Consider the following 21493-nt stretch of genomic DNA (forward strand, 5'->3'; position numbering starts at 1 on the left):
CTCCTATATTACGATTCCAAGCAGCTGCTTCCATTTGGCTCAGTGGTAAACTGAGCCGTCTTAACACACCCAACACTTGTAGCAATAAAACTGGGAGGTGGTGCACACTTATGTGGAAGGCAAAAATGTAAACTGAAAGATAAGAGAGCAGCAAATCGTTTGAAATGGAAGCCACCAAATCTGCAGTTTCTTTCCACCAAGTCACAACTGAAAGAATTCACACTGCATGCACATAGTCACAAATATAAGCTGAGAAAAGTACTCCAAATGTTCACCTTTACTCTCATGGCACAGTTATGCTGCAGCACTCAGAATTATATTAAAAAAGGAGCAATGTGATGCACTAGCTGTTGAACTTTGCATCCCACCCTATCCTTGGTGTCTCTGGGCCAGTAACACGTTTCAAAAGATGCTTAACAGGAAAAAAGAAGAGGATTAAAATAGATAAACAAAGCCTCCCTCACTAGCTTCCAATTCTAGCTTGAACAGAAAGGATGGATAGCGATTTGGGATAATACTCTGGGGCCTGGGGGAAACGTCATCCAGGGAGACCATGCAAGAATAAATTGTCCACCTATGTTAACGGTCAGGATGGGCACACAAAAGAGAAACGAAAGCTCTAAGAACATACAAGGATAAAACTCTTTAGGGCCTCGTAAGTCATAATCTGCATCTCTAATTGTTACTGAAATATAAAAATGTTGGTGTAGGTCTGGGAGCAACAGCAGCCCATTCCTTTCAAGTGGTAGTAATCCTCAACTTCATCATTCCCAGGTGACGATGAATCCTCAGGTAGTGTGCATTATTACTACAGTCAAACTTGGAGAGCACGAAGACATTTCTTGTGGTTGTTAGTTTGTAACCTGAGAAAAAAGTGCACCTTCTCTAAATGGAGTTATCAAGCACAGTGGAAGCTTGGTTCCCGAACGGTTTAGTTGCCAAACAAATTGGCCTCCGAACGCCGCAAACCCGGAAGTGTTCCAGTTTGTGAATGTTTTTCGGAAGCCGAACATCCGACGTGGCTTCTGCTTGAGTGCAGGAAGCTCCTGCAGCGAATTGGAACCTGCACCTTGGTTTTCAAATGGTTTCAGGAGTCAAACAGGCTCCCGGAACAGATTAAGTTCAAGAACCAAGGTACCACCGTACTCTTTGGGTCCACCAATCCAGCAAAAGTCTGCAGACTTTATGTATTGCATTTATATGCCACTTTTCCCTCCAAGGAGCTCCAGGCTAAAAGGCAGAGAATGGCCCAGAGTCACCCAGTGAGCTTCATGGCTAAGCGGGGATTTAAACCTGGTCTTCCAGGTCCTAGTCTGACACTCTAACCACTACACCTTACTGGCTTTAGGAAGCCAAAATGATTAATAGAATATATTTCTGACCCTCCCAGATCATAGGGCCTACCAATCAACTCAGTCTTTTCTGGATTCAGCTTCAAACACCTTCTCCACATCCCTCCCTATATCCTGGACAGACACTGCCAAACCAGAATTTTAGGACCCAGGTTGATTAGAGAGAGAAATAAATAATGCCATCAGGACACTCCATTTTCATGATGTTGTCCCATACATCCAGCAGAATAGGATGACAGAGTAAAATGCTACTGGACCTTATAGAAAAGGTCCTGAGAAGATGAGAAGTCACCACCCCTTACCACTCTCTGACTGCCTAGCCTGGACTACTGAAGAGCAGTCCTGCGAACACCTGCCTACTTTTGCAATAACGCCAACCTCTCATGTGACATTGCTCTTCAATGACAGGTAATCTGCTGTGGCCATAAACAAAGATTCTGATAGTTAACTAGATTGGTCAATACCCAGGACAGAAACTGGAGCAGGCCCATGAACTGCCAAGGGAGGTGGAAACAGCCAACGGACTACTTACACGACCCTAAGGAAGTTGCAGAATGGGCAGGGAGTCAGTGTTGGGAAGCCTACAGATTAATTTCCCCCGTCTTGGAATAGTAGCACAGACAACTTCAGTCTGTGTTAATCCCAACTGGCCTATATAAAAACAAGGTTGACTCAAGTAAGCTACCAGAGTTGACATCCCTCAGCATATCCTCTGTACCAGTGGACGGTATCAAGTGTTCCATGAAAATTGAGAAAGACCCCCAAATACATTTCAGCCACTCTGATGTCATCTCTAAGTTAAGCGCCTGGGTTGCATTTAAGCTTATATTCATAATTATATGTGTATCCTACAACTGTGGAACACTCTTCTCTCTCTCTGAACACTTGTACCTTATGGCTTTCATCCACATAAATCCACTTACTGTTATCCCCAATGACAATCCAAAGCATTAGAAGTCACTCAGGGCCACTGTGTACATGATGTTTCTCGGACAGTGATATTGCTTCCATTTGCGGGGGAAAGGCATGTACACTGACTGCCATTGGCAGAAAACACACATACTTAGCTTGGCACATGCAGTGGGAATCACAGCTGCTTCTGAACACACACAACATGTGGCAAAATAGACAACACGTGCATAATTCACTTATGAATTATGTGCATCATAAGAACCTTGTAGGAAAGTGTAAAGTATGCAATGTTCCATAAAAGCGACAATGAACTTGATAAAAAGGACTGAAGGACAACAGGTAATTTTATGGCTGACAGTGCTTGTCCACACATGAGCAGGCACCTTCTAAATCTCTGCAACTCTCTCTAGGCTTTTAGAGAACCCAACTTGCTCTCCTGGAGGCTCCCCCTCCACATATGCCACAAACTTTAGGGTTCTCCTTGATTTTTGTAGTAGGAAAGGTAAGCTGTTTGGCTTGGGCAGCATTGTCTGCTAATTGCTCTAACTTCCATTAATAATCTTGGCAACATCATGAGACACTTAAGGAAACTTATGTAATGAATCAAAAGTACTATTATGACTGGAGTTTCAAACAAATAAGCATCATTCTAAGCTTTAACAATGGTCACCTAAGACAAATTAGGAGGTGGTGTTTATAACGAAGGTTCTTTCCATTTAGCTTCCATTAATTTGTGGGGAGGGGAATGGGGGGGGTGTTGATGGATCAATGCCTAGGAAGATTTTGGGGAAATGTCAACCCAGAGCATGCTGGAATGTGTGCAACACAAGAACCAAAGCACAAAGTTCCATAAACAACAGGCAAAAGATGGGGACATCAATAACATCATATGTCATCATGTTATTGTTCCAAGTGTGTTCTGAATACATGAAGGCTCTATAATTTTGCCCAAAGGTTTTCACAAAAATCAAAACCCTTGCTTTCAAGCAAACAAAACAAATTAAAAGTCCATGGTCTTTGTTTCTGAGAGGTGCTAAAATGCAGTTATGAGAAAGGAAGTTATTATAAAGCATTTAAATCTATTATTTTGAGAAAAAATAATAGCTCCTTGGTAGGCAAAGAGAATGAAGGTGAACACTGTAGAGTCATTACAGAACTGGCAGAGCAGGTATAACAGCCGTCATGACTTATGAAGGGTTCATAATATGTTGTTATGCATGGTAAATATCTGTTGGGTACAAAGTTTTAAGAGGCTCCTTCTGCACATGAACCAAAACCTTTGCCAACTGGATTTACTTAGCCAAAAACAACAAAAATTGTCGCCGAATTTGGCCCTGCTGTTATCCACAGGGAAGTGCAAATATGCCCAAGGCCGTCTGATCAGAGTCAATAATGCCACATTTTTCATTGCAGTGAAATGGCTAACCTGGCATTCGAATTTGTAACATCAGAGTTGAAGAAGCCAAAAGGCCTACTTAAGTTCAACCCCCTTTCCATGAGGAAAAACCACTCCTCCACGAACATTTAACTTTAGGAGTTAGCTGGGAAGTTTTTTTCCGTACAAACCTAATTGGGATTGATTTGTGTGGCGTTTCATAAACCCCTGAGCTGGCATAAGTCATTGGTAAAATGAAATTATTGGGGGATGCCATGGGAGTTTTAAAAAAAAACAAACACCAACAACTTAGTAGGAACTTACCACAACAGACAATAGTAAAAGTGGGGAGGAGGATCAGCAACCAGGGCAATAGAGGAGAAAACAGAAAGTATTTTGATTAGGGAAAATCCAAAACAAATAAGCAGCATTTGGCAGCAAATAAACAAAACAAAAAAGGTATTTTAAAAACTGGAACTGGGTAAATAACATGCAATGGGTATTAAAAGGCCACACAGAAGGAAAAAGTCCAGCAAGAGGAAAGTTCAAGTGCAAAGCAGTGGACAAGAACATAAACCATGGGTGTGTTTTACCATGCAATAGAACATTACTGAATAATGTTAAAATTGTAACTGATGACAGGATATACTTCAGGGGTCGATTTAGCATCACACACATTGATCAGAAAAGATGCTCGCAGGCTGTTGTCCCATTAATGGAACAGCCACAAACTGCCTTTTGCTGTGGTTTTGTGCCAATTTTAACACCACCAGGGAAACCCTTCGGGGGGAGGTGAATCATGGTGCAGTTGACGGAAGCAACCAAACTGTATGGGTGCCACTTCAAGCAAGCGCTTGAGCTAAATGGAGAGTCTGTGTGACATGAACTTTGCCTTTCGGTTAAAGTGGGCATTGTAAAAGGCTGCACGTGCTTGGGCCAGCTCCCAGGTGGTACAAAAAAGCACACCAGCTCCAAAACTGATTTTGGGTCCCCAAGCCTCTCGTTGCAGATGGCGGGTCATGGAATTAGCACTCTTGATATTACATGCCTTGATGATGCTTTGACTTGTTTGTAATTGCTCTTCTGAACCAAAGCTCTAAACAAGAGAGCCGGACTCTTATCTGACAGAGCAACATAGTCAGAGAAAATCAGAAGCAGAAATCAGAACTTGTACAGCTTTTGGGGAGGTGGAATCCAAAAACTATTCACATATTTACTAACAACAACAAGAGAATGCAAAACACACATATTTCAGCTACGTACCAAATTCTTAAAATTCCTTACAAAATTGGTCTGCGTTGGTGTATATAAAAGATATGTATTTGGAGACACTTCTATTGTTTTTAAATGAGGATGGAGGTTTGATTGGTACATTTTAAACACAACTGTAAGGAAATTAGAGGTACTCGAGTCCCACTGAAATCAGAAGGGCTTACATACTTGTGCCCTGTACCACCAATTATTTCAACGGGAATCTGATTTTGGATGAGTTCACACTGAGCTTTATGCCATGGTTAACATAAGCCGGGGTTTCTAAACAAAAAGCACACCATGGCTTATTAGCATAATTTGCTTGTGGTTAATAAACCATGATAAAGCTACTGGGCGGGGTTCAGGCGAGAAAATTAAACCATGATTTATTAAACCATGTCTTAGTGTTATGTGCAAACCATGCCACTCTCAAGAATGTGCCTGTCCTGTGACAAAAAATGAAGGTGTCCGCGTTCAAACTTATCTATTTATAGTCTTGGATATTTGTTGCAGTATTTTCCATTATAACTATTTCCCGACAGATAGCCATCTTAGGCCGTTGCAGCAAAAAGAACCAAGAATCTTGAGATGTCTGAAAAATAAATGTGCAAGTCTTTAAGGGGCATGATTATCTAAAAGGCAGTTGGGCTGGAAATTTGCTCAGTATGATGGGCCATATTAGAACCATATCAGTAACTTCCAAACAGCTAATCAAATAACACAAAAGGGGTCTTTCTGCTTTTTGTCAAAGTCTGGGCACTAACCACAAATCTCAAAGGCAGAATTCTAAGGTTTCGGGAGGTAGTGCACAGTCCAGGAAGCAAGGGAACTGTACAACCTCTAAGCTTGCTTCATGAATCTTAGGAAATCTTTTCAGCAAAACAAAGGCTGAGGCAGAGTCTCTATTTCATATAATTCTCTGTAGACCCTCCCCCAGTCCATGGGATGATGAAACTGGCATTCTTATACAAGCCAGGGCAAGGTTGGTGGATTGTATCTCCCACAAGATCTTCAAGGATTATTTTCATGGTTTGGGTCCAGACATACATCAGAATCAGCTGTATCAGGTCACTGAACTGCTGCAGAGGAATTTGAATTTTGTACATCTTGAATTTTGTACAAAAGACTCTATCTTGGCACCCAGTTGAAGCCCATGACCTAATTCTTAAGAGATTTGAAAGCTGGAACTAAACTCAAGTTCATTTCACTCTTGCTCAGAGCTTAATGTAGCAGAAGAGTATTAATACTACAGTTATACGTTAGGATACGAGTGAACGTCTTTCTAACGGGAAACAGTTTTTTGCATTCAAGGTCTTTGAGCATTAGAACTTAAATCGACCCCTGTGTTGGGGGGTGAAAATATGGTAGGAAGAAATGGTATTCTGTGTCAATATTGATGAGAAATGGAATACAAAAATAACAAACTAGTGATGGTAAAAAGTGGCTCATTCACCAAAGAACCTCATTAGTGTCATAATACAAATGCATTCATGCACTACCTAAATTGTCTAAAATGACCACAACAGTTTTACTGATACTTCTTTGGTTAATTAATTCAGGTCAATAGCAGACAGCAACAGAAATACCCACAGCTAGCACATGTGGGCAAAGCATGGGCAGGAGTCATCATCAGACCAATCTATTAGTGTTCTTTACTAACTAAAACATTACCTACCTCCCAGCCAGTACTCTGCGTAATAAAAAGTAAAACAAAAAAAACAAAAAACAAAAAGGTATGTCACAGGAACAAGACCAGCTCCTTTTCAAAGGCCAAAACATAACCATCAACAATAAGGTGCTGTGCACTTGAAATGGCTTAGCTGCCACACATTTAAGTTAGCCTTTCGTTTCATAGCCCAGAATATTAAGTATGAAGAAGCTCCATTATCGGGCGCTGGAAATCGAATGTAAATGCAAATCCTCTGGCAATCGGAAATTATTACATTGCATTCACCATTCCAGCCTGAAGTTCAGCTACTGAAACCCAGGTTAGTCCTGCTGGAGGAATTCAGTTTTTGCGCGCTGAACGGCATGCTGTGGAACACAATTGCAGTTCCCAAGTAATGAATGGCAGTACTCATTTTGTGTCATTGTTGTTTATATCTGTAAAGCAAAATGCAAACCATTCTTCATTTGTGCTTGAGCTCCAGTTAAAAATAATCATATGGCACAACCAGCTGTCCAAACAGTATCTCCCTGCTAAATTCAGGAAGTAAAAATGTAACCAAAATGGAAAATAATAGCCTCAATCTAGCAGAGCCTCTGGAGGCCCTGCACAGATGCAAGTGCCCTCATTTATCAGTATATGGACAACAGCTGGCTGTAATTTTGTGCCCAGGCACCCACTGTTCAGCTTCAAATCCTGGTTTCAAATGCTTAAGGGGGCATGCTTAACATTAGCTTTCATGTTAATTAACCATGGTTAAATTCAGCTGCCGTTAGCCTGAACTGCCTGGGAATGTGCCTTAAGTTTTGCTTAGAGTCTAATCTGATCCCAGCTGCTGTGGTGCCAACTTGCCCTTGTTTTGGCCCCCACATACCATAGAAAATTTAGCTGTTGCACTCATCAACATGGAAGAAGCAGGACCGCATTGAGTCACATGCTCTTCTCTTGGTATCCACGTGTGCTGCATGAATGTCTGCAGAGAGGGGTCCTTCGTCTCTATAACTATACATGCGAGAACCCCGTCCCACCCCAACATTTGTGCTGTAGATGCAGACAACATGGCAGGGCACAGACTGGAGTGTGTGAGATGGGAGAGGGCTGCTTGCAGCAGCCTCACTTCTTCTTCCCATGCTGATGAACATGGGAGCTTTAATGCCTCCACTGGGCTCTTCTCTTGGCCCATGGAGCCATCTGTCAGTGACACTTCCAGCCCACTTCTCCACACCCAAAAGTAGAGTCATTCATTACTACGCAGCCTCTACAATGCAGGTCACGGTTTGCACAAGCAGAGAGATGTTGCAGCACCAAAAAAGAGATACCTGCCAAAAAGGTAGCTCAAAATGCAAAAGAGCAAAATTAAATCCCCAGGCTGTCCAGCTATATATAGCTTTGGGCTGCAATATTATACCCGCTTACTTACAGCTAAGTAACTAATGGGAGTAAACAGGATTGCAGTATGAAAACACCTTAACTACACTTTCACATGTTGTGAAGTCAGTCTCTAGCCTGGAAAACACAAGCAAGGAATGAATTTGCAGTACACTACATTAGAGTAACCTGACTTAGGTGAATGGCTCTGGAAAAATTAGGATTTATCTGATTGCTCTCTTTGCCTAGTTTTGCTGATTTTTTACACTTTGCAATATTGTCCACAAGCTCTCCATATTTTGAATGCTTTGATGACCTGGAAAACAACTGCCATTGAGGTTTCAATGTAACTTGAAGGGAAAATGACACAAATACTTTTAAGGATCTCCACACTACAAGCAAGAGCCTAAGTCATTACCTGATGAACTATTTTGGTGAATGCTTCCTGGAGTTTACCGTGAATTGTGGCAAGCTTCTTGGCATCTCTGTTAGCTTCATGAATTGGAATGAGGATTTTGTAAACCTCGTTGACTGCTTCATACATGCCAGCCTACAAAACAGTGTCCATGTCAGGCGGTTTTATCGATCCATCAAAAAAACAGACATGCAACAGCCTGAGTACAATATGTTATTAAAATGCTTATATTACAATAATGAAATTAAAACACTTGCTTTGGATTATTTGGTTACTGAGATGGAATAAGTAATGCCTGATATAAGTATCAGTCGTGTGTCAGACCTGTGCAAATGTACATTTTGCCAAAAGTTTGCAAGACTCCATGCATCAAAGGCCCATTTAAACTTGATGAATACTGATTTAAGACTCCCAGCTCATGTGCTGGTCCATGTGTGAAGGAAGCAGCTAACAGCTTATGTAGCAGCTGTGCTGGGATGCCAGCATGTTTGCTTCAGCCCATGGAATGAGAGCCTTTTTAAAGATTATATAAAACTGTGTTCCAATCCACAGACAGAAGCTTCCTAACACTACATGGTCAAGGCCAACCTTGATGACACAGAAATTTGAGGAACTGTAGTGCTGAACAAGGTTTCATAGCAACTTCTGAATGCACATTCCAGTTGGATCCTGATTTAGCACAGCATGTTGGAGAACCAGCTTAGCCATGATTCCAATGGCACAAAATACGTGGGCTGGTTCGCAAGCAACTTGAGTCAATGCTGCTGCCACTTAAACGACTGAATTCAGTGCAGCTGAGCAGCTGAAATGCAAATACTGAAGCTTCTATACTTTTCATTGTGCATTTGAGTTGCGCCCAGTGTTTACTTACATGCAGATCAGGGGTGGGGAACTATTTTCTGGCCTGCATTCCCACCTGGAAATTCCCCATTCCAGCTGTGAGTGTGGCCAGAGGCAAAAGTGGGCGAAACAACTGATGTGATTCTCACCTGTGTATGCTAGGCTGTATTCAAGCCAGAGGTTTCTATGTCCACATCCCTCCCTCTCTCTCCATTCAAACAAACAAGAGGCTTTATCGCAGCTCAAGAACACTTGAGAAGAATGCAGAGCAGGTGAGAGGTGGGGTCCAGGGGGAGGGGCCATGTTATGAGAAGGGGTGTGGCCTGGGGATAATCCAGAGGCCTGCATTTGGCCCTCAGGCCTGTGGTTCCCCACCCCAATGCAGGACACTGATCGTATATACTATGCAACCATAAGGGAGTACTGTACTAAATACATGTATTAAACTCTTCTACCATGGAGAAAGAGGCTGCAGCTTGCTCCAGCAATCCAACCAGACCTGCTTCAGTAAAATACTTTCCCGAGCATATTCCTTCTTCATCTGGCGATACGACATCATCAGAAACTGCAGATTCTTCCAAGACGTTTGAGGAGATGTTCTGAGGAAATATATAACGTTTACTTTCAGCAGTTACAGTTCCAGAGACACTGAAAAAAAACCTATTTAAAATTCATTCATCACCAGGTTCAGGCAATGCTCTGCTGCAAAGTCTGAAACCAAAGCAGCTTCCATTCTGCCGAAGTCCTACTCTAATGGAACATGTTGTTGTTTTTTAGTTGTTTAGTCATGTCCGACTCTTCGTGACCCCATGGACCAGAGCATGCCAGGCACTCCTGTCTTCCACTGCCTCCCGCAGTTTGGTCAAATTCATGTTAGTAGCTTCGAGAACATAGTAACATGCAATTAAACTTTAGTTTTTTGTTTTTGCTCTACAGAATGTTAATTTGAAATACAGGTTTACCCACAAGATGTTATTTTTTTGGGGGGAAAGCCACTGTACCAATGACCCATCCTCTTTGAGAAGAAACATGAAACCAAACTACTTTAGGAATTATGCAGCAAGTAAACAAGTATGGCAAATTCCTTTGTACATGGCTGGAATTAATAATAGAAAGAGCTTTTAGCCAATGTGTCTTCAATGTATTGTACCAGCAGCCAAAGTGGAGCAATGCAATTATATCCCATGAATTTTTGGGAAATGTTCTTTTAATATAGACAACGCTATGTTTTCTGGGGGGCTTACATCATTGCTTTGTGGAAAGGCAAGAAGCCCAGCTTTGCGGTTTTGTAAACAAAGAACATTACCTGAAATGTAACGCATCCTACGGGGAGATATTTCCGATCCTCAAGCATGCTCAAGTATTCAGCAACGAGTCCTGCAGAGTGGACCAAACACTGTGCAGATTCTGCATGATTGCTTCTCTCTGAGTGTTTCCCAGCCATGTTCTGTAGCCAGGTGAGTCGTAGGTCTGGGGAATTCTGGTATCCCTTGGCAATTCTAGTTTTCAAAAACCCAGGAGAGTCATATCAGTGTATGTTTACTTACTCACATTTTCTTAAGACGGCAAAATATCCAGTAAAACTGTACCTGTACATCAAGTCCACAAGCATCTCTGGGTCTTCTTGGTGCTCCTTCATCTTAACTGTATCAGACAGGATCATATGGAGGTTGAACACAAGATCTTGGACCTGAAATGGGAGGGAAAGTATCTGAAACAAATATTCTGTGCCAAACAAGGATTTGTTGGTTACTTCGAATTTGTCTGACAGGAATTCAATTGTGAAAATCACTTGCCATTGTTTATTTTTTAAAAACGAATCGTGCCAGGGAGACATCATGTTCCCCTCCAGTATTTCAAATTTTGCATTCATCGCCAGTCAATATTTGTTAATTCTATGTTCATTCATTCATTCATTCATTCAGCAAAGTTGGACTGAATTATTTGAGTGGATGAGCAGTTTCTTAGAAATGTCAAGTCAGACTTCGTTTTTTGTTGTTGTTCATTTCACCATTTAATCTGTCTGGTTTTGAACCTTAACACAATTATTTATTGTTATTTTATTTTATGTGAGACCTTTTTAGACCAACTTCCATCAGATTGGATTTCAGAGTGATGCAGAGCACAACACAAATACAAAAGAAACCCTCACCACAAAAAAAAAAAACAAACTAGGGATATCCAATCTGATGCCCCACAGATGTTGCTGGACTTCAACTCCCATCAGCCCCAGTCAGCACATCCATTGGTCAAGGATTATGGGACCTGAAGCCCCCCCCCCCATCTGATTACATGTTCATGTATCACTCCATGTTCACATTCAGGTTTTGCATCATCAGAAATTCCAATATGGATCAACATCCTATTGAGTCTAAAAGCAAGTAAGCTGAAAATTGTGGGTCTTAAGGAAATAAAACAACCCATACTTATCTATGTCAAGTACTATTCCTCCTAACCTGATCAGGGAACGTTGTTTCCCTTAGTTCCAGGTCCTCTTCAGCATAGGTCAAAATGGTTTTCAGAGAACGTCTCAGAAACTCCTCATTAAAATTCTGAGATGTTCCTACTAAAGATGAGAGTGACATGGTCACCTGCATTTTCACTCTGGCAAAGTTCTGAAACAAACAAACAAAAAATTGTTACTGCGCCAATAACGTCAGGTGACAACACCAGCTTAATAGGCATCGCAGTCCCAAATCAAAAAGTACAGCAAACACGTTTGATTTTCCTGAAGGGGATCTGGCCAGAACTCCATCCATCCATCCATATGATTAATTTATAGCTGAGTTGTTTAACTCCAGATTAAAGTGTTCTCCTTTAAAGACGACACAAGCCTTTTGGTCTGTGTGTGACTATTCCCATTTAAAATATATGACCCTCAAAAAATCAGTGCTCCTCACTTGTCCTCTCTTGCACCAGTTTGAATAAGCATTGCACCCCATGCTTACAGAAACACTATACCAGGGGTGGGTATCTTCAGGCCAGAGGCCTCAGTGAGGCCCTCCAGCCCTCTCTATTTGGTCCTCTGTAATCCCCCCCCGGCCCTCACTGGCCCTGCATCACCCTCTTTGTATTTTGGCTTGGATGGAATGTGTCCTTGCGTCTGGATGGAGGACAGAAAGGGATGTGCAATTGTGTACAAAAGCTAGCCTACTGTACAAATCTAAAATTTAGATTTGTTGCTCCACCCACTTTTCCCTCTTGCCCTGCCCACCATTGGCATGCGGCCCTCAAAATGCTGCCCAGAATAAAATGTGGCCCTTTGGCTGCAAAAGGGCTTTGCTGCCCCATGCTATACTTACATTCCCAATCTCAAAGTTTTGCCTCATGAGGAGGTACAGGGAGGCGCTGGCATGCGAGCGTATGGTGCCGATGCTACTGCTACAGTGGCGCAGGAGTCGGAGGCATAAGTCAGCACACTGCTCCGTCTCCTCTTCAAAGAGCAGTTCTGGGAACTAGAAGGACAGCGCGAGAGACAAGCATTCAGCAGTCGTGGCTGCACCCCAAACACCAACACAAAGTTGAATTAATTGCACCACAATCATCGTGGGCTCAACTTGACCCAGTTGCGCGCCCGCTCCCAGTAAAGGAGGCCATCATCAGCCCAGTTTGCCGGAAACCACTGTGGAGGTCCAACACTTTCCAAATCAGAAAAGAAGTTGAATACTGAAGTGAAATTGTAACTCCATGCTGCCCTCCTGTCCTCAGGACACTCACCTTTGACACCAAGGCCCTCTGCGTAGCAAAGCAATGCTGCAGGTAAAGAGCGCTCTGGTTGCAAGCCATGCTGTGTAAAAGAACCTTCAGCACTCCGCCAAGAATGCTTTCCTTGGACTCGGTCACGGAGACCGTCTGTAACCAAAGACAATGGAAAAAAGAGAGGCGGGGAAGTCAACTTTAGGGCTGTTGCAGACAGAAGTCACAGCAAAGGGAAGCACTGCGAACATGTGCAATGGAGAGAGAGTGGCCATTTCAGAATACACTTTCTACAGGGGGCATTGCTAGTCTTGCCTACTATCCGTTCTTCAGGCATTCAGAGCACTGGGAAGGTTATCATTCTCACCTGGACTACTATCTCCAAAGTATCCAAAATGATCAGATTTGCTTCCGTTGCCAAGTTGCCATCGATAAGAGCCTCGTGTTCTATCTCAGCTCGCGATCTAAAAAAGCATTAAAAATAAATTTTCTTTGGAGAAGCGAGGAAAAGAAACTTTTTGTTGCAGCTGGAGAAATAAGATTGCTTATCAGATAATCACCATGCTCTAACAGAACACTTTAGCAGTGGGAACCATCAAAAACAGGCTCAACACCTAGCATCACCAGCTAAAGCAGGGATGGGGAACCTCTGGCCCTCCAGATGTTATCAGACTCCAGCTCCTATCAGGGCCCAGGCAGCATGGCCTATGGTCAAGGGCCTCTGCCTGTGAACCTAGAGATCCACCGCCAATCAAAGCAGATATTACTGGGCTGGGTGGACCAATGGCTTACATGATATAAGAACTTTAAGATAAAATAAAGCTAATAATGCTTGCAACAAAATGAGGAGCAGAGTAATAAACGATAAAGAGAAAAAGAAAACCACATTAGCATGTTCATGATAAGCTTGGGAGTACAGTGAGAGAAAAACAGCAGTGGGGGACCCATGGCACTCCCAATGTTGTTGGACTACAACTCCCATCATCCCTAACTGTTGACCACAGTGGCTGGATCCTATGGGAGTTGGGATCCACTGACATACAAAGGACCACAGGTTCCTCATCACTTGCTTAAGGAGATGTTACTTTAACAGCTGATAGTGTGTGTGTGTTTGTATTTTATAGGAATCTGATGAGAAGCTTGAAGATAAACTGAAACCACTGCACTGTTAAAAAAATTCAGTGGGATTGTTGCACTTGCTAAGTTTGTAGGAAATTATGGTCTTCCAAATCTTATCAAACCACTTCTATTCAGAAGGTTGCTTGGGTCCCTACTGTGCTACCAGGCAAAAGCCTACTAAAACAGAAGAGACTTTCAACAGCATTTTGTGATGTGGAATGGGGCAGCTCTTCAAAGAAAAATAGCCCACTGGATGGACAAACTGAGACAAGGTCTCAGGTAAGCCCTCTTCTCTTGAGAAACCAAGAGATTTTTCTTTCATGAAAAATATGTGCACTATCACTGATCTATGGCTCCTCCTGGACATGTCTGAGTTGGCACACCTGAAGTAGTTATTTGAATCCTAACTAACACGATTTGTATATATCCTCCCTTTCATAAAGTTATGGGGCCTTTCCCTGCTAATGGTGCCCACTGTTTCTTCATGAAAGGCAAAGGATTAAAATTACAAAGTGTGCTGCAGAAACACAGTTTGGTAAGGGAAACTAGGGCTACACTGAAGAAAATGAGTATCTTTTTATTCATCTTTACATCAGTGAAGACAGCATGGCACTTTATGATGTGAACACATGGTGGCGCTAAGAGAATAAATTTCTGACGAACATTACTAGCTAGTAGTTACCAGTGGAAATGTCTATGTGATGTATGAAACGTCCTGCTGGTGTCCTGTGGTGCTATAATGCACCATACATGCTTCCCAAAAGCCGGCAATGATCTGTCATAAATGGTAGCAGTACATGCTACTGTATGCACCAATCTGGAGCAGGCAATATGCACTGCTAGCAACAGACCGAGCAACATCATTTTTACTGGCACATTGTTGGAAAAGTGGAATTTAGTCCTAATTATTCCACTTGACTTCCACTGAAGTATGTGTTGGAAGCTGGCCAGAGTGGCTGGGGCAACCCAGCCAAATGGGCAGGGAATGATAATAAACTAATAATAATAATTCAATTGGTCAATACTAGCTGTCTGCTAAAAATCCTACTAGGAGCATCCAGCTCCTCCTTCCCTCTAGGGATGTGTGTGCGTGCACAAGGGCAACTTCTATTGCAGTCCTTACATGAAGAGAAAGCTTTTGTAGAGCCTGGAGATGGCAGGGCTTGTACCTGGGACCTTACTACATGCAAAGCATATGCACTACCACTGAGTCACGCCTTTCCCACATTTATTTCTGAGTCGGACAGAGCCTTCGGCAGAAAAGGAGAAAGCTGTCCAGCAGATGATGCATCAGCAGGCTGGACTGAGATCTTGCTCAACAATGAACATCTCCAGGGCTAAATATGTTTTAAGGGCACTGTCCATACACTCACACTGTGCTAGGCAAAACTGAATTGTACAGAAGGCAGTGAATGCCCTGGTCTTGCAGGTGCTGCAAAGGCTTTGAAAAGGAGAGTGCTCTAGAATTCTTAAAAGGAGATCTACAGATCTCTAGTTTATTCCTGCCTCCAGTTTATACGCCATGTGACCTTTTTGCATTTCGGCTGGTGGAACCTTTAACCAAACACCTCCAAAATTTTTACCAGGATCAAATTAAGACTACATCAAAAAGATGTAATGTTAATTGGACTGTCAGGGAACTGCAATTTTCACACCAAAGTTCAGACGTGCCCAGCGCTATGGGGGGAAAAAGGGATACCCTGTAGCAGCACCCACCCACCCACCCTCACACTTCATAGCCAAGTCATGTTGCAAAAAACAAACAAACCCACAGACCTTCTGCAAAGCACCTCAGTCAAACAAAACCTGCACTCAGAGCCTTATTAGAAGACAAAAAGCATGCCAAGCAAAGTTGCAACCGTAAGTCCTACACCTAACCAACACCCCACCCCAACCATTTCAAACCCCAGCAGGCACTCGTACAACAAAAGGAACCACTGAAGTCACAGGCAGGCATACAAAGCTGCTGCCAAGCGCCAAAAGCCAGAATTGCCATAGCAAAAGTACAGATGCACAACAGGGGAAAAAAATTAAACACAGCAGTACACCAGTGCTACAGTACCTGGCTGGTTTGTGGCTTCTAAAAACACAGCACATGTGGGGAAAATAATCAAAGTGATGGATTAGGGTAGGAGAGGAGTCAGCTTGGAGAACTCCAGAATGGAGTGACCGATGGCACACATGCAATTACACCTGGTTACTCTTGGCTGCAACTTAAAGCATCCTATAGCCGTCTTATCAGTGCATTGGTCATCTTCCCTTACAGCACAATCCTATACAAGTCTAGTCAGGAGCAAGTCCCATTGAGTTTAATGACACTTACTACCAGGGAAGTGGGTGTAGGATTGCAACCTCCTGTTCTTTTAAATAAACAACACACGTGTGTGATAGCGCTATTCTTATGAGGTTAGTCCTATCTCAGTTCAGGTCCAGACCTGCTCATACTGTGAGGAGCAAGGCAGTCCCTATCTTGGCCAACTGGCCATTTCAACGTTAAAATGTTTGGGTACCAGGCAGAGGGCCTTCTCGGTAGTGGCACCAGCCCTGTGGAACGCCCTCCCACCAGATGTCAAAGAGAAAAATAACTAGCAAACTTTTAGAAGACATCTGAAGGCAGCCCTGTTTAGGGAAGCTTTTAATGTTTAATAGGTTATTGTATTTTAGTGTTCTGTTGGAAGCCGCCCAGAGTGGCTGGGGAAACCCAGCCAGATGGGCAGGGTATAAATAATAAATTATTATTATCATCTTATTATTATTATTATGGGTAAGGTAGCATTACTTGTCAAGTTTTTCCGTGTTCTGTCGCCAGTGAGTCATATCCTTTCTCCATCTCAGGTTCTCTTGACTTCCAAAGGCACTCCCAGAAGGACTTCTTTCTGCCAAGCAAAGGTTTAAAAAAATTGCTTTTAACTTTTTAATCTTTGACTGCTGTGTTTGACAAATTAAATGAGGTATCATGACTACACCCTTTGCACACAATGAATGGTTAACCTCACATTAAATGATTATTGCACTTTAAAATTAATTATCATCAGTGTTGACTAATCCTTTCAATACAAAATGAACCAGCTTCCAAGCAAACGTGTGAGTAAATCAACACTATCTACCAAAACAGGAGGAGGAAACCTTTTTCAACTGGAGGGCCACATTCCTTCATAAACACCCTTCTAGGGGCCACACACCAGGGGTGGACCAGGGGCCTGAGAAAAAAGGGAGCCGGGCAACAGATGTAACATTTCCCTTTGTACATTAGGCTACATTTCAGTCACATGCACACAAAATGTGGAGGAGAGACACTGGTTTTACACATACACACCTCCATCCAAATACAGTGTAACCTCAGGTTACATACGCTTCAGGTTACATACGCTTCAGGTTACAGACTCCGCTAACCCAGAAATATTACCTCAGGTTAATAACTTTGCTTTAGGATGACAACAGAAATCGTGCTCCGGCAGCACGGCGGCAGCAGGAGACCCTATTAGCTAAAGTGGTGCTTCAGGTTTCAGGTTAAGAACGGACCTCTGGAAGGAATTAAGTACTTAACCCGAGGTACCACTGTAGTAAAAGGAACCATCAAAATGCAAGGACACGCAAAGAAGTGCAGAGTATGGGCAGTGAGAGCCAGGGTCCTGAACGGGGCATCACCTGGAAGGAGCCTTGAGGGCCAAATGTACAGGTTTGAAGAGCTATATTTGGCCCTCGAGTCTGAGGTTCCCCACCTTTGTTCTATAATATCTCATTAACACTATCAGGATAGTTTACTATTCATAAATTAAAGACTAGCTCAGTATCAAGGAATGTCGCATTGCTGACTCCAGAGGGCTCCACTGCAGAGGGCCCAGTACAACCAATGTTTCCCCTGCCCTGTCAGAGTAAAGGACTGCTGGCATGGGGCAGCTTTCATGAAAAGCGGACTGAATCACTGCTCCTATACAGGACTCAGTTGGAGGCCGACTGCTGCTGAAGCAACATCCAAGCTCTGCCTCTTTCTGGCATTCAGCCTGAGCCTGCACAAGGCAGATTTGCTTTGCTTGGCCTGCCTTGTCACTGCAGAGGTCAATGCTTGCAGGAGGACTGCGGCCGCTCTCCCTGTCAATCACACAGAGCCGCCTTAGCACAGTGCATGAAGGGGGCCTCCCATTTCAGCCCCTTCTGTCAGAGGAAAGCGTCAACTTACCCAGCTGTCCCCTGCTTCGCCGTACCATTTCTTGCCTCGCCCCGATGCTGCCAAGTATAGCTTCTTCAAGTTTGGCTCTCATGTCTTTTGACTTCTTAAACGTCAGGCTGTTCATTCTTTCAAACACTTTCTTACCCTGAACAGGTCACAAGAAAGAGGTCGGAACATGAAACAAGAGTCAGCCCTTTTTAAAAACAAAGAAAGCCCATTATAATTTAATACACAAATAAAGCTAATTATTTAGGCAGCTTCCTATATCTCACACAGAATTTGCAGTATCCACAAATTCTACTTCTAATCTTTCTTTTGGGAGAAGCTAAGACAGTTAAACTTGCTACAAAGTGGTATATATTTCTAGCGTTCAGGGCTTCTTTTTCAGTCGGAACTTGCCGGAACTCAGTTCTGGCACTTCTCAGGTGGGACACCACTGTCATTCTAAAAGAATGAGGGAAGCATTCATGGTAAGTTCCGGCACCTCGTTTTCCTAGAAAAATAGCACTGGTAGTGTTGAATCATCCTACGTTTGCTTTCTTGCCTATGCTTGGCTAACTAGAGAACTGCGAATCATGGAGAAATTTGAATCAATCAGTTGTTCCTTCAGCAAAGCAGAGAAAGACCCTTCCGAGCAAACAGGGAGGAGATGGTACTAACTCATTGGCTCTCAAGACTGTTCAGTGGGTACAATCCCAAGCAAGGATTGTATGCTGAGCAAAGCAGGGCAAAGACTCCAGAAGCTCGAAAACAGGAATTTAGTTTCCCTTTCTGATGGGAATTTGGTTTGGTGGAGACTTAAAGGGTGAGAAACACGAAGGAAACATTGTTAGAAGATCTACTTTTAACTGAGTAATGGTTGTGTGGTTCTGAATTCAGCGGCAACCATTTTGTGTGAGGGTGCTGTTCCTGACCCCTGCACATGTTGGCGGAGCATGAATAAGCCTACCTTGCCCTGCCCCATTTTCCGGCCACTTCTAGGCTGGCAGCGACGAGCATGTGCATGATCGCGCATCAATCGGACACATGTACACTGCTTTCTGCCTGTACCGCTTCACTTCTCTGAAAAACGTGAGCGTAATTGTCTTGCTGCTACTATACCTTGTATTCGAAGCAAGAAACACAGAGGTAGAGCAAATCCAGTAAACGATTAAGCTGCAGCACAGAAAGGTCCGTGAACCATTTTTGTAGGACACTTTCATCAGCGTTCTTCAGGACCCACAAGAGGCAGATCAGAAGGTTCCGACTTGACTCGGCTGAAAATGTTGAATGCTGCCTATTTGTCTGAAAACACAGGAAGAGCCAGTTAGAATCAGGACCACTTCTTCTATTTAGAATATTACTCAACCAGCTACTCTTCTGTTCTTCTGGAAGGAGTCTGGTTGAATTTATTTTAACTATTAATTATTATTTGTATGTTTTATTGTGCTTTAAATATTCTATGGGGCAGCCAAATTATATAAATAATAACATTATTGTAATTATTACACTGGTTTTAAGTACTGGCATAGCCATGAATTGGATCACTGTGAACTATATATCACTTCAATTCTATCTATCTATCTATCTATCTATCATCTGCTTTCTTAAGAAATATATTTAAAAATGGAATAGAAATACATTTAAAATTAATTAATTAAATAGTTTAGTTAGTTTGCTACATTTAAACCATTGCTTCACACGGCTATCCTGAAGTGATTTGCAATAATGAAGTATAAAACAAACAAGATTTAAAAAACAAAAAACAAATATAAAATGCTAAGCCATCTAAAGGAGCACACAATATCCACACAGGATAGACATCAGTAGGCACCAAAATACTCAAACTGATTGAACAGGCCTAATGCAAGTCCTCTGAATTTTAACTAAAAATACATTTCCCCCCCATGTGTTTCACAATGGAGAAGCGAGGTTTTAAATCTTGATGTGCAGCCAAAGAGTTTATTATTACACCACTATCTCCCAGGAACAGAGATAATTTTGCTGCAGCGCAATCTATCCGTCACCTCCTCCCACCCACCCTCTATGTTCCAAGAGAGAGTAGTGCCATCTGTTCTGTGATCAGGACTGCCACCCACTCTTGCTGCCTTGCAAACACGGGACATGCACATTTGTCTGTTCAATGTTCTAGAGGAAAAAACACTTCTCTGTACCGATGACGTTAGGAGAAAACTGCTGGGACGGGTGAGTTGCGGGACAGAGGTTCCTGCAATAGCCATGGCAACCGTCTGGCTTATCATGCTTCCACCCTCGCTCTCATAGTCCTCCATTGCTGTGCAGCTTGGCCGTCCGCGCTGGTTGTGGTTTTCTGTAGAGAAACAAGCCAGTCCCAATGAAGCACCACTGCAACAAGGTTATCCCACTCAGCTACCACCCTCCCAAATTTTCCCTTAAGTATTGTTTAACTTGGAGGCTAAGCAGTAATAATGCCTTTCACACTGGACCGCAAGCGAGCAAGTAAAGCTATGTTCAAGGTACACTCATAAATTATCTGGATGAAAGTGTAGCATTGCCTCTTTCCCTGGATTTAGAATACCAACCATGCAAACAGTTTGCCAATAGAAACATATGAACCTGCCTCATTCTATGCAGTCCAGCACTGTAGGTTTGTTGTCAGGAGTTGGTATCGTCAGGCAGCTGCCAAGGCTCACATTCTAGCTGGTGCCCCACTGTGACCCCTAGAGATCCCTAGTTCTCCTCTTCCTCGTTGCTGTTGCCTGTTCCCCTGGCCTCCTCAGGCATGCCAACAGTAACAAGAACAAGGAGAAGGAAAAGTGTACTCCTGGGCTATGGTACAAACTGGGCCCAGAGATCTAAGGCAAATGGACAGGGAATGGACACAGTGGCAGGAAAGTGGACTTCTTGCTCAAGGACCTTTCAAAATCTGGGACCAACACTGACTCCATACAGACAATTTATAAGGTTAGATGTGCTTAGCTTAAAGAGCAGAACTGTATCTTGCACTCTCAGCCTGTTAAAATACTGGTGTACAGACAAACCCAACACTTCAGTCAGTGAGCCCAACCAATTATCATCTTGTATGAGGCCCACTATCCACTAAATATCTTTTTCAGCAAGGCTTTGAGGGGATCTGATTAATTGGCCCAGATCTGACTGCATCTGCCATTAAAGCTCAATTGTTGTGGGTTTTATTTTTGTTGTGCTTTATTTATTGATATGATTGTATTCCAACTTGACATTACATTTTGATGAAAAGGGGTGTGTGTGTTAGAAACCTTTTAAATAAAACAAGTAAGAACTCAACAGCGATAGCAACAGGTCAGTGGAGAAGACATTGGCACACATCCTATTCTGTGTAGCTTTGGGA

At 42.8% G+C, this 21493-nt stretch overlaps 1 protein-coding gene across 14 annotated transcripts in view; it reads right to left on the reverse strand.

Moving 5' to 3' along the window:
• DOCK7 (dedicator of cytokinesis 7) overlaps positions 1-21493 on the reverse strand; it is a 108746-nt gene that overhangs the window by 7827 nt on the left and 79426 nt on the right. For 4 of the 14 annotated variants that reach the window (XM_081011725.1, XM_081011718.1, XM_081011712.1 and 1 more), the window contains 14 exons: positions 20319-20473; positions 19267-19449; positions 18175-18310; positions 16774-16870; positions 16057-16074; positions 13243-13339; positions 12897-13031; positions 12482-12634; positions 11636-11794; positions 10769-10869; positions 10486-10678; positions 9635-9778; positions 8343-8474; positions 6566-6580 (listed from right to left, as the gene is read on the reverse strand). In XM_081011725.1, coding sequence (XP_080867851.1) covers positions 6566-6580; positions 8343-8474; positions 9635-9778; positions 10486-10678; positions 10769-10869; positions 11636-11794; positions 12482-12634; positions 12897-13031; positions 13243-13339; positions 16057-16074; positions 16774-16870; positions 18175-18310; positions 19267-19449; positions 20319-20473 — 1718 coding nt within the window. The other 10 variants (XM_081011722.1, XM_081011720.1, XM_081011714.1 and 7 more) reach the window with 5 other exon arrangements.

The sequence above is a fragment of the Podarcis pityusensis genome (genome assembly GCF_964106645.2).
Source record: "Podarcis pityusensis genome assembly, chromosome: 6".
In the NCBI taxonomy this organism is placed as follows: Eukaryota; Metazoa; Chordata; class Lepidosauria; order Squamata; family Lacertidae; genus Podarcis; species Podarcis pityusensis.